At 43.8% G+C, this 17,266-nt stretch overlaps 1 protein-coding gene across 2 annotated transcripts; it reads left to right on the top strand.

The window, feature by feature from the left end:
• Positions 1-10,866: 10,866 nt before the first annotated feature.
• LOC109770389 (uncharacterized) lies at positions 10,867-17,029 on the top strand. Of its 2 annotated transcripts, none has more exons than XM_020329091.4 (4): positions 10,867-11,059; positions 11,220-11,288; positions 12,470-12,594; positions 12,835-17,029. In XM_020329091.4, the coding sequence occupies exons 3-4, from the start codon at positions 12,540-12,542 to the stop codon at positions 16,734-16,736; spliced, it is 3,957 nt and encodes a 1,318-aa protein (XP_020184680.1). In that variant the 5' UTR covers positions 10,867-11,059; positions 11,220-11,288; positions 12,470-12,539; the 3' UTR covers positions 16,737-17,029. The 2 variants fall into 2 exon arrangements, with proteins under 2 accessions (XP_020184680.1, XP_040259936.1); XM_040404002.3 differs by having other exon boundaries at positions 10,878-11,059; positions 12,500-12,594.
• Positions 17,030-17,266: the final 237 nt, after the last annotated feature.

Below are 17,266 nucleotides of genomic sequence, written 5' to 3'. Positions count from 1 at the left end.
TTGAACCAGCAAATGCATTGAAATGTATGAAGAATAAATCTTCAGAAACACGTTCAAATTCTCACCTTCATACAATCAAACTGGTCAATACACTCACTTGAGAACTTCGCTAGCGCTGGAGTAATCTGTCCAGAAGGGCGACGGGGCAACGCGCTGGCAGCCCAGGAGAGGCGTCCGCCATGGCACGCATTGAGGAACAAGGTATGGTCGCAGGGGGTCACGAGCAGCCAAGAGCGGGAGCCGGAAGGGGGAGCACCGGTGTAGGGGAAGGACGGCTGGTCGGGTAGCAGTAGATCGAGTTCACGGCCACTCGGCGCACAAGTTAGGTCAAGCCGCTCCTTGTGCGTGGAAGGAAACTGGGAGGACAGAAGACGAGACCACGTCTTCGGCCCCTTCGTGTGTGGCTCCGTGCAGTGCTTGGTGGCTAGAACCCGGGCCCAATTCGAATCCTAGGGTAGTTTGGCGTGAAAGAAATTTCTCACGCCCCAGGCCTGGGCCCTCGGTGTCCGGGTCGTGTCTCCGCCCCTGCCCCAGGTGCTTCTCCAGCCCATTGGGTGTCTTCTGGTCCATAAAAATTCCACAAAAAGTTCCGTTGCATTTGGACTCCGTTTGATATTGATTTCCTGTGATGTAAAAAACAAGCAGAAAATAGCAACTCGCACTGAGCACTATGTCAATAGGTTAGTACCAAAAAATGATATAAAATAATTGTAAAATATCCAAGAATGATAATATAACAACATGGAACAATAAAAAATTATAAATACATTGGAGACGTATCAGCCATGTCGTCTTGTTTTTTCGTACATATTCCATCCTCGTATCATGTGTTTGCCTTACATCAAAGTAGTGATTGTCAGTATCATGCATGAATGAGTTCTGAAGAGTGAAATTTATTGCTTTTTCTTGTCGGTTTTACTTGACAATGCAAAATCAATAAAGCGGAAGGAAATTAGCAAGGCAGTGGATAAAGGTGCTCCTTCCAAACAACTGAAATGGAGGGCCTCTACAGATTCTACTCTGCCATCCCCCCAAGAAGATTTGCAAGACAACACATGCATAGACACTCGACGTAGCTGTGTTGATGATGAGCACGTCTCCCCAAGTCCACCATCACAGGTGCTCCCTCTAACATGGCACTGTTATATGTGGTTGCATGTTATGTATGATGTCTAGCTTGTATTGCTTCTAATTTGTTTGAATTCCATCTGCTTACTTTACACATTATACTTGTGTATAAGACACGTGTTCTTGTTTCTAGAACATACAATATCTGTCTATCACAACATGTTCTTACATCAAAGTACTACGGTTGTTTAACCTGCAACAATCACTTTTCACAAGACACGTTTAACTTGGGAGTCTGATATAGTTTACATCTTGCATTATTTTCTAGCTTGTACTACTAATTTGTTGAAATGGCAATAATGACGAGACAGTTTTAACTTGGTAGAGTGATATTCGTTGCGTCTTACATATGGTGTTTAGTTTTCATTGCTTCTAATTTGTTGAAATGCCTTCTGCTTAGTTTATACATCATAGTTGTGAATATGGAATGCTGTAAATATGCAATCATTATTGCAGGATGCTGCTAACGCGACACTATGATCAGAGACCCTTTGACGAAACTATGTGCGATGCATTAATCGCAAACAATGATGTAAAAAACCATCAAAAAAGATGCAAAACGTTTGCGATGAAGGATACATCAAACACGGTTCAGATTGTAGTTGCGTGTGCGATGCGGGGCATACGGTTCAGTTCAATTAACTGTTTGTGATGAGGCAGAACAAAAGAAACGGGCAGCCAGATGAAGGCGTGTGCGATATACGGCATACAGTTCACTCGGTTGAACTGTTTGCGATGAGGCGGAACAACAGAAACGGGCACCCAGATGAAAGTGTGTGTGATGTACAGCATACAGTTCACTCAGATGAATTGTTTGTGATTAGGCAACACAAAAGAAACGGTCAGCTAGATCAAGGTGTTTGGAATATACGGCACACGATTCATTGCGATAAACTGTTTGTGTTGAGCCAAGAGAACAGAAACATTTCACATAAACAAGATGTGTGTAATACGCGGAACATCCAATTACATAGGTGGCTAGTGACATTTCCACACATCAAAGAAAACTATTACATGCATAATTAACTAGGATAAAGGATCATCTGATCATCATCTACTTCTTGTGCTAGCTCGATGTTCCTTCTATGCTAAGTTTCCATTAATTGATGGCGTTTTATAAACACGCCACCGTTTTCGCCATTTTTTCCCGCCACCCAGCGATATTGCGCATAAACCTAGGTGCGCGACGCACGGAGGCAACAAGCACAGCCTGTAGCACATCCACCTTTTCCAAGCATGTCGACCCACCAAAGCGCCGCCTCTGCCATCAACCTCGTTGACGAGGAAAACGAGAAGGTGCCACTGCCCGTCGAGGCCGAGGCACTCCCCGGCAACACGATGGACGACGCCATGATGCGCTTCATCGCCAGGGTTGAGTAGACCCTTGGCGCATGGCACTTCAGCGCCGCGGTTCAAGATAGGCATGTCAGCGCCGAGAGGCTGCAGCTCGCCGCACAACATGAACGATGGCGCGCCGCAGAGCAAGCTAGGCGCATCTGTGCCGATAGGCTACGGCTCGCCGCACGGCGAGACCGTTGGATCCCCGCACTTTGAGAGGCGTGGCGCGCCGCACAGCAAGAGCCATCGACGCATGCCTGCTGTTGACAGGGCGTCACAGCTGGGTACACGTCTCGTCAGTATCCCCATTCCTCGCCAGGAGTGGGCAGAGGCCCTCTGCGTCATAGTTGCACCAGAGGTCGGCCACGCCGTACTTGCACCAGACGCCCGCCGCGCCGTTCGCCTTGTCTGCGGCCCGCTCGATGCCAACGCGCTGGTCGCTAGGCTCGACCGCCTCCTTGGCCCAGGTGTCCACCTGGGCGCAGTAGAGGAACATGGTCGTCGCATGCGAGAGAAGATGGGTTACATCTACTGATCTGCATGACCGTGTTCGTCTAAAGCCCAACTAATTATTCTAGCAAAACAAACCCCTTTTTCTCAGAAATAGCAGAAAAAATGAGATTCTAAAAACAGAAAATCTGAGTACATGTGTGTGTTTAGCGAAAATTATATAGTTTTTCCTTTATATACGATTATATGAAGAAAAATAATGATACCGACATTGATATTTGGACTGAAATTTCCTGGATATGAAACTTCGGCACAAAAATAGCTGATATATAATGGCGGTGAAAAAATGTACATGCTGCAATTTTGAGTAACTGGAAATTCTAGGTGGCATTTAGAAATATGAAATCTTCTAAGATTCTAAGCTCCCTAGGAATGTTGGTTCCTCGTGTGTCGGGGCTTTGAAGATCACTGAAGGGCCTGCCCGTAAGGGAGTGAATCGATGATGTGTGCTAATGTCTGGGTCCACTCCCAGGTGAACATGGCACCCATATGTTGATTTATGTGTTCGAGCATCTACAACCGGACTGGGCTAACTAGGCCTCACATACGTCCGCGGAAGCGTACAAACAATGTCCGACCTTGTCTGCCTTGAACCCTCATTTGTCTGTTCACACAGCTATGTCCCCAAAATTGATCAGTCACATGCATATAGTATTGGTGGAGATGAAGATGCACAAATAGAAAAGAAAGTATAAAGAAAGAGATTAAGTGGTGGTGGTGGCTTACATCGGACTTCCCGGACACTCTCATATCCTCCCCCACATATGGGGGAGCTCCTAAAATGGTTGTCGAGTAGGAATCGAACTCGCGCACTCGTGCTTCTGTAAAGGGAGGCTAACCACAAGACCAATTAACTGTTAGTGATTGTTTACATCATGAAATGTTTAAGAACAAAATAGTAGACGCGCTATTTATTGGGCACTAACTGTACCGTTTAGATTATTCAATTATTTGAAAACATGATCATGGATTTCAAATGAAGTTCACGAACATGCAAAAAAAACATGTATTCAAAAAAAGTTCACGAATTCAAAAGAAGTTCATTTTTTAATCAACAAGTCAATATATTTTGAAACATTTTGCAAATTCAAAAACAGTTTATGAATTTGTGAAAAAACACAAAATTGAAAAATGTTCGTGAATTTGAAAATAAGTTCATCAATTTTGAAAAAAGTTCATCGAATTGCAAAAAACTTCATCAATTTTGATAAAAGATTCAACGAATTTTAAAAACTTTCATTGAGTTTGTAAAAAAGTTCATCAAATTAAAAAAAAGTAATTGAGTTTTAAAAAAATGTTTACCAATTAAAAAATCATCAATTTTGAAAAGAAGCTCATCTTATTTGAAATAAAAAATTTAATTTAAAAAAAGTCTACCGATTTTGAAAATTTTCACCAATTTTGAAAATAAGCTCATAAAATTTGAAAAAAGATTCATTCATTTGAAAAATAATTCACAAATTTGAAAAAAGTTCATCGATTTTGAAAAAACTTCATCAACTTTGGAAAAAGTTCATCAACTTTGGAAAAAAAATCATCGAATTTGAAAAAAGTTCATCAAATTCAATAAAAGTTCATTGAATTTAGAAAAAAATCATCAATTTTGAAAGAAAGTTCATTCAACTGAGCAATACAAAAAAGAAAAATAAATGAAAAACCAAGCAAAACCGTTCTGAACAAAAAGAAAAACGAAAAAACGAAAAAGAAAGAAAAAAAGAAAAAGAAAAAGGCATAAGAAGAAAACAGTGTGGAAGAGCACATAAGGTGAGGCAGGTGCGGTAGCTAGCGTAGGGTGCGAACGAGCAGGAGGTCTTTTTTGTAGGAAAGGCCATCATGGCTAGCTTTGTTTTGAATGAAGCGCCAAATAGGATCCGCCCTATCCGGGTGAGCTCATACACGAGATGCCGCCTGCACCGGATAAGAGGGCATAAGACCAAAAAATACAGACATAATTAAACCGGCCCAACTTGGATGAGACACACAATGAAGTAACCAACCATCACAACCCATGTAAAACGTCACGCTATAGTATAGGGAATATCCTATTCGACGCACTCTGCGTCGAACAGTCGACGTTTCGCACAGAGCTGGCGATCGAGCAGCAACCTGGGCCGGCCAATTAACGTGTTCCAGCGTTTCTGGTTTTGGGAACCTTCTAGAGTTTCCCAGCCTGTTTTTTTTTTCTGGTTTTGGGAACCTTCTGGAAGATTTCCTGAAACAGTTTTCCAGTTTCTTTTGGTTTTTATTTTTTTGTTTTTCTCTTTGTTTTCCTTCTTCCTTTTTACTATTCTTCTCCTTTTCTGTTTCTTTTTTCTTTCTTCATTTCTTTTTATTTTCCAGGCTTTAATTTCTTTTAAAAAAGTTCATATTTCAAAATTTGTTCGAATACTTAAAAAAACTTCGTGTTTTTAAAAAACACTCAATTTTTCATATACTCCAAAAATGTTTGCGTTTCTAAAAAAATGTTCGGGACTTTCAGAAAATGTTTTATTTTTCAAAAATCATTCAGAATGTTTTTGTCCTTTTTTCAAAACTTTTAAATAATGACCAGGGTTTAAAAAAATGTTTCTGTTTTGAAAAATTGTTCGCAATTTTAAAAAATGTTCTCGTTTTCAAATTTTTGTTCATGTATTAAAAACATTCACGTTTCGAATTTTTCTGGGATTTTCAAAATTGTTCTCCATTTCAAAATTTGTTCTGAAAATTCAAAAAATGTTCATGATTCCAAAAATTGTCCTTGTTTTGAAATTTTGTTCAAAAAATCGGAAAATGTTCATGTTTACAAAAAAAGTTCAGAATTTTCAAAGTGTGTTCGCCGTTTCAGAAAATTGTTCAGGTTTGTCAAAAATGTTTCCTAATTTCAGGAAATAACTCAAATTTCGGAATATTGTTCGGGATTCTTTTCAAATAGTGTTAAGTCTGCTACCACTATTAGTTTTAAACTCTAGCGATGTATTTTACAGACGAGTCCATTTCAGTCGTAGTGGCTAGCAGCAAGGGCACTTGATCAGGAATCGCGGGTTCTATTCCCAGCAAACAGCAAAGCGTGAACTACCTTTTTTGCGATTTTGTACCATCGCATTCGCGGGGCACCGCAATGGGCCGGCCCAGTCGGGTGTACGCTGTGCGATAGGTGACGAATTTGCCGTGGAATGCGGCACATAGGACCTCCCAAAAATCACGAGCTTGTACATGTCGCCGGTAGCACCTACAGGGCTTGGCCCACCAGGGATATAAAATACTGCACTATCTTCCGATGTTTCCTGGTTGCCGCCTTATGCGTCAAATAATCGACCGGGGCATAGCTAGTGAATCGGTGAGTAAAAATGGACTGGTCCAATTAGTTACTGTTTTGGTTACTTTAAAAAAATCTAATTGTTTAAAATGTTCGAAAATTTTAATTTTTGGAATTTAAAAAATGTTCATAAAATATAGATATTCCCATTTCCCTAAATATTAATAAATTTGAAAGAATGTTCATGTTCTATATAAAAATAAATAAAAAATAATTTTTGTTCTAAAAAATGTTTGCAAATGTGAAAAAATCTTTCCATTTTTGAAAAATATTTGAAAGTTTGAATAAGTGTTTTGTTTAAAAATCACCTTTTAAAAATGGTCGCAAATTTTGAAAAAATATAGGTTTTGAGAAATTGTTCACAAGCTTTAGAAAAAACGCTAAAATACATGTTGAGTTGCTACGGTACCAATGAAATTACTACAACATATTGAGTGGCTACAATGTGTTTATAGTACCCGGTCGAGTTGTTATTGGTCCGGCCAGTCGGGTACGAATAGTGCGACACAACGAAGGTTTGAGCCCGACTGTATCCCATAGGTGCTTAGGCCAACTCCAGCGCGCGACACCATCTTGTCCAGGTGCGTTCGTTTGAAGCAAAACGGACATACCAGACAGCCCAGCACACGGGCGCAAACATATTTTTGTCCGTTTTCTGTCCGCTTTCGACCCATCCCGGGCCCAAGTTTGGGCCACTTTTAAGGTGAAACGGACAGCGCGCGGACGGGTGGGACGCGCGAGCTTGTCCTCCCCTGGCCCGCCCGTCGGTGGAACAAAGCACCAGCCCGGCGCCCCATTTCGCGCCATTTCCACCCAAACCCTCTCCCACGTCCCGCCTACCACCCTCCCGCCATGGCCGATGCCCCGCCGAATTTCGGCGGCAGGCCGTCGACCCGCCCGGAAAGGTGGAGAAGAAGGCGGCGGCCAAGGCTCCGAAGAAGCCGCGGTCGGAACTCATGCCGGCAGAGCTCGCAAAGCTGGACGCGGAATCGGCCAAGAGGAGGAACCGGAGGGCAGCGGCCAAGGGCAAGAACGCCGCGGCCAAGTTCATCACCGACCGCGCTGCATTGGAGGCTGCGCGGCGCAAGGCCGACGTCGACGAGAAGGAGGACATCGTCAACAAAGCGCATGCCCTCCTCATTCTTGGGATTTGCCGTCCGGCGAGTTTCTCGCCAGCGCCCGTTGGCCCGGTGAGCACAGGCTCGTCGGTCGCCCAGCCTCCGCAGTGCCCCTCGCCGACATGGCGGACCACGCCTTTGTCGCCCGGTTTTCCTCCGCCAAGGTGCGAAGGCCAGACCTGTTTCTCGGGGTCGCCGGACGTTGGCGTGACCGTGTTGTCCATCCCGCGCCCCTCGGTCGTCATTGACCTCAACGTCACGCCGGGGTCCAGCAGCGGCGACCGTTCGTCCGTCGAGATGCAAAGAAAGCAAGCACGACCGACGTCTACGGCCACCATGCCGTCGCTCCGCGTCCAGTTCGACGAAATGCCAACACCAACACCAACGCCAACGGTCGACGACCCCTACTACAACCATTTCATTGAGGATGCCATCTGCGAGGGCCGTGGCTAGGCCTTCCAGATGGGTGGGCATGGCGATGCCTACGATCCCGAGGAGACTCGGAGTCAGGATGACCGCAGCCAGTACGTTGCCGATGAAGACATTGAGGCCCACGACCATGCTGAGTACGACCATGGTGACTTGTGGCATGAAGATGATGACATCTATTGCGAAGGTGATGGTGATGAAGAAGAGAAAGGCCTCGATATTGGGGGCGAGCCATTGTTCATCGACGAGCTCACCCAAAAAGCGGAAGCACAAAGAAGGAAGAAGAGCATTCGTACGGGATCATACTCACAAGAGGAGGACAAGTTGATTTGCCAAAGTTGGATGGAGATTGGCCAAGATCCGAGGACTGGTGCTCAACAAAGGGGCTTGTTTTTTGGACAAGAGTTCACAAAACATTCCATGAAAGAAAGTTGTTTCCGCCCTACCAATTTACGAGCGACCGTGGCATCACCTCGATTCAAAAGAGGTGGTTGTTTATCCAACAAGAATGCAATAAGTATTGTGCCGCACTTGACAGCGTTGAAGCACGTCCCGTGAGTGGTCTCGGCATTGGGGACATGGTATGGTCTCTTATCTTTTCGTTGCTACGGCCATGACTTTCGGCCTTCTATATGTTTGCATGTTCAATTGTTGTTGATTGTGTAGACATTTCAATCTTTGGAAGCATTCAAGGCCCGGCACAATGACAAGCCATTCACTCTTACGCATTGTTGGACGCTCATCAACAATTGCCCTAAGTTCAAAGATCAATATCGTGAACTTCAAAGGAAGAAAGGCAAGAAGACGACCGCGTTGGCGGGAGGTGGAGATGGTGAGGCGTTGAAGAGGCCGAGGGGCAAGACCAACTCCAAGGTGGACGACAAGCGTGATGCGTCATCCATTGCCTTGCATGAGACTTTGCATGGCATGATGTCTCAAAAGGATGCGAGGGACGAGAAAAAGCGACAAAGCAAGGACGAACAAATGAAGCAATACCTGGAGTTTCAAACGAAGAAGCTTGAGATGGAGGAGGCGGCCAAGAGGAGGAAGATCGACATGGAGGAGGCGTCCCGACAAAGGCAGCTCGACATCGAGGCCGCCAATGCCGCGGCCAGGCAGAGACAGCTCAACATCGAGGCCACCAATGCCGCAACCAAAGCAAAGGAGGTGGCACTAGAGATCATGAGCGTGGACTTGAGCAAGATGAGCGACAAGACGAGGAGCTGGTTCGAGGCTCGACAGAAGGAGATGTTGGACGCCGACGGCCTGAACTAGGTGGTCTGTTCGGCCGTGGCCGTTCTTTTTGGAGGCTGGCATGGGTGCCGGCCGCTGGCTTTGTGCCGGCGAGAAACCTATTCATTTTGGAGGCTGGCTGTGTTGCCGGCGACAAAACTATTCATTTTGGAGGCTGGCTATGTTGCCGGCCGCTGGCGGTGTTGCCGGCGAGGTCGTGTAGGCGGGCTGTGTTGCCGGCGTGAACTAGGACCGCTGGCATGAACTATGGGCGTGGTTTTATTCGAAAATTTGCGTTTGAAAAAGGAGGCGGACAGGATGCGGGCAAAGGATGCGTTCGTGTGTTAGGCGCACAGCCACCGTATCCCAGAAATGGCCCGGACATTACCCGCCCCAAACAGACATAATCCGGGCCAAACGGACGTCCGTTTGGGGTCATGCGCTGGAGTTGGCCTTATGTCTCCCCTATAAAAAAAGAGGTGCTTCTGTCTCGCCAGCTCAGTATCTCTCGCTAGTACGTACTATCTATGATATATAAGGAATTTTCGGTAACATATAGTAGATGATTCATGCGTAAAATAAGATGTATATCTAAATATCACAATGAGAAAAGGTAATAAATCTTAAACAAAACTATATTAGCAACATGCACTTATTTGAAAATGTTAACACATTCGGTTATCAGAAATTAATTAGTTTATGAATTTTTAGCGATTGTATTACAAGGCCATTGTCGAAGAGAGCGGGAAGATAGATACGCGGCGATACGCGTCAAGCGCCATGTCGAACAGAGGACATGGACATACTACTGCCATGCTTATAAGGTTAGGTTCATATGATTTTTTTTCCACCCGTTGCAACGCACGGGCATATTTGCTAGTAATTATGAACAGGACAACCAAAATTGGTTGAAATGAATTTTTCTTACGGACGGTCTACGACAAATCCATTGTTCGGACATGGTCACGAAGTGTCACGACGAAACCTACTACCCTTCACTTTTTTCTTCGAAAATGCGAAAAATTAAGCATAACAAACTAAACGTATTTTATGACAAATTATGTTCTCGTGAGGATGTCAATTTCCTCTAGCAAGGATGACAACTCTTGACAAAAAAACAGAACATGGCAACGATTTGCCATGCTTGCCAAAGGAAATTACCATCCTCACAACAACATAATTTGCCATCTCGGTTATTCGGTTTGCCATGCAGAAAAATCCCACGTTCGCTTTGTAGCGAAATCTTTTCTCCATTAGGATCGTCGTGCCACCAGATCCGGTTTCAGGCACGCTGTTATCCTGGGCACAACCACCGGCTTACGTCAATAATTTAGCTTTACCCTCTTGTCGATGCATTAACAGACTAAACGTAACGCTTTGTTCTCGCACAAACTAAACGTAAACGTAAACGCGGCATCCAGTTACGTAGGCGAACCGTTGGATCTACCGGAACTCCACGGCATAGAACCACAGAAGATTCCTCGTGGAGGAGACAAGATGGCTCACAAGCCAACAAGAACAAAAGCAGTGCGCCATCTGTGGCACAGTAGTAGGAGGCCGTCCTCGTCAGCCCCCACCGGGCACCGCGAATTCCCTAGCTTCGTTTTTTGTTTGCTTCCGCAGCTTTGGAGGAGAGAGACAAGAGCCGGCAACGGCATGGCTGGCTCCCACGCCCCCGCCAGCTCAGACAGACCGCACTGCCTCGTGGGCCTCCGCCACAAAGGTGGTGCATCTCGCGTTCGAATTGGCGGGAGCGGTGTTCGGGTTCGGGGGCGATCCCGTAATAAGCCGCAGACACCGAGGGCTTTCAGCTTCAGCCAGACGCCCAAGGGCTCAGGCAGCTCAAAGGAGAACGAATCCATCGCTGTTCAGTCGCTCCCCCGCGAGGCAGCCTGCAGTACGTTTCTAAACTCTGCCCACACATCGGTTGCCCTTGCCCAGTGGAGAGAGCTTGTGGCTGCGGCTTGCTTCTGTGGCGATCGAGCAACCAACCGCTTCACCCCTTCCGGTAACTCCTTTTGTTCCGTTTCTCTCCCGCTTGATTCCCATCTCTTCTTGTTCGGTTTCATCCCCCTGTGCCGATCTGCTAGGTGACAGCTCCGCTTGGCTTCAGTCCGTGCGCGGTTCCTGACCATTCTTGCTCCTTCGTTACTGTTGTTTTTCCTCAGATCTTAGCAGTTCGAGTTCAACAAGAGGCGGGAGATATGGAGTGAAGGAGGCAGAAATAATTTCGTTCGGTACGTTTCTTGATCTGTTCACTCCAGTCTAGATGCGGGTCGGCTGCGCTTGTTACCGGACTAGTGGGGAAGTCTGTACGAGTTGAATCGGGAAAATGGTTGTATATGAGTATATGACTGGGTGTTGTTGGAGGGCCATCCATCCTTATGATGTAGGTAAACAAAGTTGGGGATAGTTTGACATCCAAACTGAACCCAGCCCAGACTGTATTTTTTCTTACGAGAAAAGCAGAACCTCTGCTTATTCTTTATTACAAGGGGAGAGGTACAACAATCAGGCGGAACATCACCATAGTGCGCAGAGAAGAGAAACTGAGAATGGAGCCACAAAAGCAAGCAGCAGGTGCTCACATCAGTAAACCTCTAGCGTCACGCCTCCAGCAACCGAACCAAACCAAACCAAAACAAAAAGCTGGCATCCAGACTAAACCGAACTGCATGCCTTTTCCACCCAACCCAATCCAAGCTGTTTCTCACTTATGGACTAAATCACTAAACCCATAGATTCTTTTTTTTCCGATAAACTAAACCCATATATTCAAACCATGGACAAAGCAATAAGCAAGTAGCAGAGTAGTCTAGCTAGCTGCTATATACATCATGTAGGTGTTCTTGGATGTGTCAGCTGGCATCGAGATGCAATACTGTGCAAGCATGAGGGTCACAAGCATATCCATATCTTAGTTTGTGCCCTATGTCACCACTGCTTAATGAATGAATAACAGAACTGAAACTTGTTTGGTCAAGTAAGGGAAACTCAATCAAATTCACAACTGTCTCAATAGAATATTTTCCTTTTTTTTGTCTAAATATTCAGTTAAGACCATTCCAAGGCTCCTTTTTATGCAATATTCCCTCCGTAAGGAGAGAGAGAGGGAGAGAGATTGGGGGAGAAACTCCGACGCCATGGCGGTGGTAGGTGTCCTTCTCGTGCAGCGGTGCATATTGTCACATGTAGAGATCCTCTACACCCGCCCTGAGGCTCACCGACTGGTCCTCATCCACAAAGATGGGGTAATCATCGACGCGTGATGGATCGGAGAGGGGGAGATCGTTTACAAGTGGCCGGGGTTGGAGCTCTTTAAAATCTTCATTAGTTACACATATTAAATGGCCCCTCAAGTGACAATTGTGTTCCCGGATGAGTTGTCAATTAATTGTTTTTTCTCGTTCTTGCACAGTTCATCACCTTTGAGTCATCTGTCGTTCAGGAGCGAAGGTTGTGGATATAGTGACCTTCAGCAGTCCAGCATGACGAAGAAACACAAAAATAGAAAGTCCAAACATCTATTGGAGAACAAAAAGGGTATTCTCTTGACTAGTATGCAACTCACATCAATTATCATGCACGTTTTTGTGTTCTAGACTGTAGAGGGACCACCAATCACATTTTCTCCATTCATCAAATTATTTTCCATAAATAGAATATTCCTGCTGAGTGTGGATATATTACTGATTTAGCTTATATTTTGCCTGATCATTCAAGCACTCCAGCTTCTACCATGTATTGTTTGAATAAAGTTTAGTTGTTCTGTTATTTCCTCAGGTGTTGATGAGAATGTGGAACACATTTTGCGAATGATAGGAGAGGAGAGTGAGCTGGCTGAAAGCGAACCAGATGGTTCTGGAAATACCTTGAAGAAATCAAAACTATCCTCCCTTGTAAAGGGCTTCCATGAAGACTACCAATACCTTCACAAGCACTGCAAAGATCTAATCAGTAAACTAGAAAATGTTGGGCACAGTTCCACTGGTTCAGATTCATCCGATTCAGACTCGGAAGGAGACAGATCGGACACTGACGTTCCTAATCAGAAACTAGATGCATTAAATGAAGAAAATGACTGGATGCAGAAGCTTGCTGGAGAACATCAAAGTATGGAAGCAGAGATTCAGAAGCTGAAACAAAATGCAGAAGAAAAGACGAAGGAAATATCTGATCTGAAGAAGCTATTAGAAAAGGCGATAACGGACAAAGAAGCCACTAGTTCAGATGTTGCAAATTTGTCATTAGAGAATGAACATCTAAAATTGTTGGTTGAAGGTGCAGAGAAGAAGGCAGCAGAATACCTGAAGACATCAACAGACATGGGGAATGAGATGAAGACGTTATCTGGCGAGAAGCAAACTACTGAAAAAGAGAGGGATGACCTGAAGATTTTAATTATAGACCTGGAGAACAAGAGGGAAGATATGAGCAATCAGCTGCAAGATACAGTGGAGAAATGCAATTCCTTGTCATCACAACTTGAGAAGGCCCAATTAGCTGAGAAAGAAGTGCAGACCTTGTTATCAGAAATCCAAAAATCCAATAATGAGAACATGATGCTGTCAGTGGAATGTGATAACCTGAAAGTAAATGAGAAGAATGTGGATATCAAATTTTCCGAACTGAGGGAAACTCTTGCTGAAACAAGAGATAAAAATGACTCCTTGATTGCAGAAAACAGTTTACTGGAAAGCAAGCTTCAGCTTTTAGGGGTGGAGATAGATGGTATGATAGTGGAGAAAGAGGAGCTAATGAACAATCTGAACAAGGAACGTGGAGCTGCAGAAGAAGAAAAATTAAGAGTAGTATCAGAACATTCCAAGTGTTTGAATGAGTTGGAGCAGGCACAATGTAGCATCAAGGAACTAGAAAAGGAAATGGAATCAACAAAACTTGCACTGAGTGATAATATTGCAGAGCTACTGAAAGAAAAGAATTCTGCGGCATCAGAGCTAAAGAAGTTAGAAGCTTCTTTGAAGAATCTTGAACACGAGTTCGAACAACAACTTAAGCAAATTTCAGTTATGCAGAAGGATAATGAAGACCTGGCGTTGGTGAATTCAAATCTGCATAATGAGCTTGCAGCAGTGCTCGGAGAAAAGAATGAAGCTGTTGCTTCTAGTATTGATCTTGAAAATAAGTTTCAACAGCAAAACCAACAAATTTCAAGTCTTCAGGAGGCCATTGAAGGCCTCAGAGCGGCAAAGGCTGAAATGTATAATGAGGTTATAGTACACGAGGAGGAGAAACATGCAGCAGTTGCTCAGTTAGAGCAGTCGGAGGCTTTCGTCAAGAACCTCCAGAGCGAGATAGAACTAAAACAGAATGAAATTTCACTTTTCCAGCAAGCTAATGAAGAACTGCACGAGAAAAATTCTAGCTTGGACAGGCAGCTGGAAGAAGTTAAGAGTGATCTACAGGCGGAGATCATTCTGTTACAAGGAGAAAAGCAACAAACCATTGATGATTTGCAGCAGTCAAACACTTCAGTCAAGACCCTCCAACGTGAGTTAGAGCAGCAAAGAGAACAAAACTATATTCTACAGGTTGCCAATGAAGATCTGCAGAAGAATAACTGTAACCTGAAGAAACAATTTGAAGATGCCATGGTTAGCCGCCACGCTGAAATTATAGTACTCCAAGACGAGAAGAAAAAAAACCTTTCGGAGTTGCAGCAGTCCGAGGCTTCCATCAAGAATCTAAGAACTGAGTTAGATCAAGGACGGGAGCAAATTTCGATCTTGCATCTAGCTAATGAAGAAATGAAGAATAGAAATGCTAGCTTGAACAAGCAATTGGAGGAATTAAGGAGCAGCTTGTCTGAGGAGATTGTAGCACTAAGTGAGCAGAAGGAAACAGCCCTGTCAGAGTTACACCAGTCTCATGCTTCCATTGGGAACTTGGAGATAGAGTTAGAAAAGCGAAATGCGAGTGTTTCAGTTTTACAGCAAGCCAATGATGATTTACAGAAGAACATCTCTGTCCTGACCGAAGAATTCAACGAAGTCAAGGCTGAGTTGCAGAAGGAGATTAAAGTGACACAAGAAGAGAAGGATACGGTTTTAACCCAACTAAAGCAGGCAGAGTTTTCTATCAAGAACCTTGAATCTGAGATAGCTCAGTTAAAGGAGGATCTTTCAATTCAGCTAGAAAACAATTCCAGCTTGAACAAACAATTTGAGGAATCAAGGACCAATCTGCAGGGGGATATTCTAGCACTTCGTGAAGAGAAAGAAACAGTTCTGTCAGAGTTACATCAGTCTCAAGCTTCTGTGAGGAACTTTGAGATGGAGCTAGAAAAGCAAAGTCAGAGCATTTCAGCTCTGCAGCAAGCAAATGATGAATCACAACAGAACAAATGTGACTTGACCCAGAAATTAGAAGAAGTCAAGGCTGAGTCACAGAGGAAGATTGAGGTGGCACAAGAAGAGAAGGATACATTATTAACCCAACTAAAACAGTCAGAGTCTTCTATCAAGAATCTTGAAAGTGAGATAGCACAGCTGAAGGAGGAACTTTCAGTTCAGCTGGAAAACAATTCCAGCTTGGAGCAACAGTTCGAAGAGGCAATACTAAAAGTTTCTAACTTACATGAGAAACTCGAGAGAGTTCAGGCTGAGGCGGCATGTCAAGTTAATGAAATGAACAGTAATGCGAAAGATTTGGAGAAGATAATCGATATATTGTCATCTCAGAAGGCCAAGGTGGAGGGCGATCTGAAAGTTATGGTTAAAATATGCATGGAAAATTTGTCTTCCATGAATGAATTTGAAGATAGAGTTACAGAGAAAGTTTCAGATCATGCTACAAAACTTGCTGACCTCCAGCAGAGCCTCGATGATATCGGCAGCAACTTTCAGAGACTCCATCATGCATATGATGGTGTGTCCACAGAGGCATCTCAGCTTGAGGTACTCAAGAAAAACCATATTGAGCAGATAGGCCAACTACAGGAGAAAAATGCAGAAATTTTGGACAAAAATCGCCATTTGGAAGAGGAAAAGTTTTGTGCAAATAAGGATAACGCAGAGCTGCAAAAGCATGTCCAAGAACTTAAATTTCAGCTCCAGCTAGCCAAGCAGAAGCTTGAAGTTGCTGAAACGGAGAGCAAATGCAAAGAAGACAGCTATGTGATGGCACTGGAATCATCAAAAACAGAGATCGTGCATCTTGAAGAACAAATACAACTGTTCTCTGGAAGGATTAGCTTGCTGGAAGAAAATTTTGTGCAAATTAAAGACATCGCCAAGTCAGTGGTCTCTAAATTGGAAAATCAATTGGATGAGCTCGAATCATACTCCAGCCAAAGCATGACGCGCTTCATTAACCGCTTATCTGCATGTGGTGGAGAGTTTGTTGTCCTAAAAAACATGTTAAACAATTATCTTGCTGAGCAAAAAGAACTGCTCAAGGAAAACGAAGATCTGGCTATTGGATTGAGAAAGAAAGAAAAGGAAATGTCAGAAATGATTAAGAGTGCTACTGAGGCAGCTGAGAAGATGGTTCAACTTGAGAAGATAATTGAAGAAAAAGACGAGGAACTAGCAGCTAGAGTGCAGGAGAAAAGAGAAGCTATCAAGCAGCTGAGTGACACAATTGATTACCACAAGAACAACAGCGATGATCTGGTCCGCTACATTCGCAGTCACAACCGTCCCCGCATTCCATTTTGTCTGTAAATTTGATTACCAAAAGTTCATTGTCAGTTAATATATAAGGTGCATTTTATCTGTGAACATATTAGACAATTATTTCCAATTTCTTTAAAGTATCATAAATAGTGCTCAAATACAAACAATATGGGAGTAGTCAAATAGGTCGTGGCCTGTGTATTCTATTGTCATTGAGAGAGCTAGAAACAAATTTTTTCCTTAGATTTTACCATCCTATTCCAGTATGGAGGCTCAAGAGGCAACAATTCTGAGTTTGGTGGTCTGAATCATATTCTAATTAGGTAATGTGGCTTTTGTGATGCTCTTGTTCTCCTTTTCCATTTAAAAGACATATTTCAACATTGTATTTTCTTCCCTCTTTGTTTTGCATGTACCCTTGATAATATGTCGTCTGATCATCATTGTTAGAGTATTCATTATGGTATACGACTTCTAGTCCAAGTCAGTTTTGTACCCCTATCCCAAGTCGGTTTGTACCCTCTTATATACTCTTGTATGCCGCATCAAATCATCAATAAGCAACAGTTTTATTCAGC

This window comes from Aegilops tauschii, chromosome 3 (genome assembly GCF_002575655.3).
Source record: "Aegilops tauschii subsp. strangulata cultivar AL8/78 chromosome 3, Aet v6.0, whole genome shotgun sequence".
Classification (NCBI taxonomy): domain Eukaryota; kingdom Viridiplantae; phylum Streptophyta; class Magnoliopsida; order Poales; family Poaceae; genus Aegilops; species Aegilops tauschii.
This window is presented reverse-complemented; position numbering and strand designations above follow the sequence as displayed.

Coding starts and splice junctions, on each gene's coding strand:
- LOC109770389 (XM_020329091.4), top strand. CDS start 12,540: ATGACGAAGAAACACAAAAATAGAAAGTCCAAACATCTATTGGAGAAC. Junction 12,595..12,834: donor TCTATTGGAGAACAAAAAGG/GTATTCTCTTGA, acceptor TTATTTCCTCAG/GTGTTGATGAGAATGTGGAA.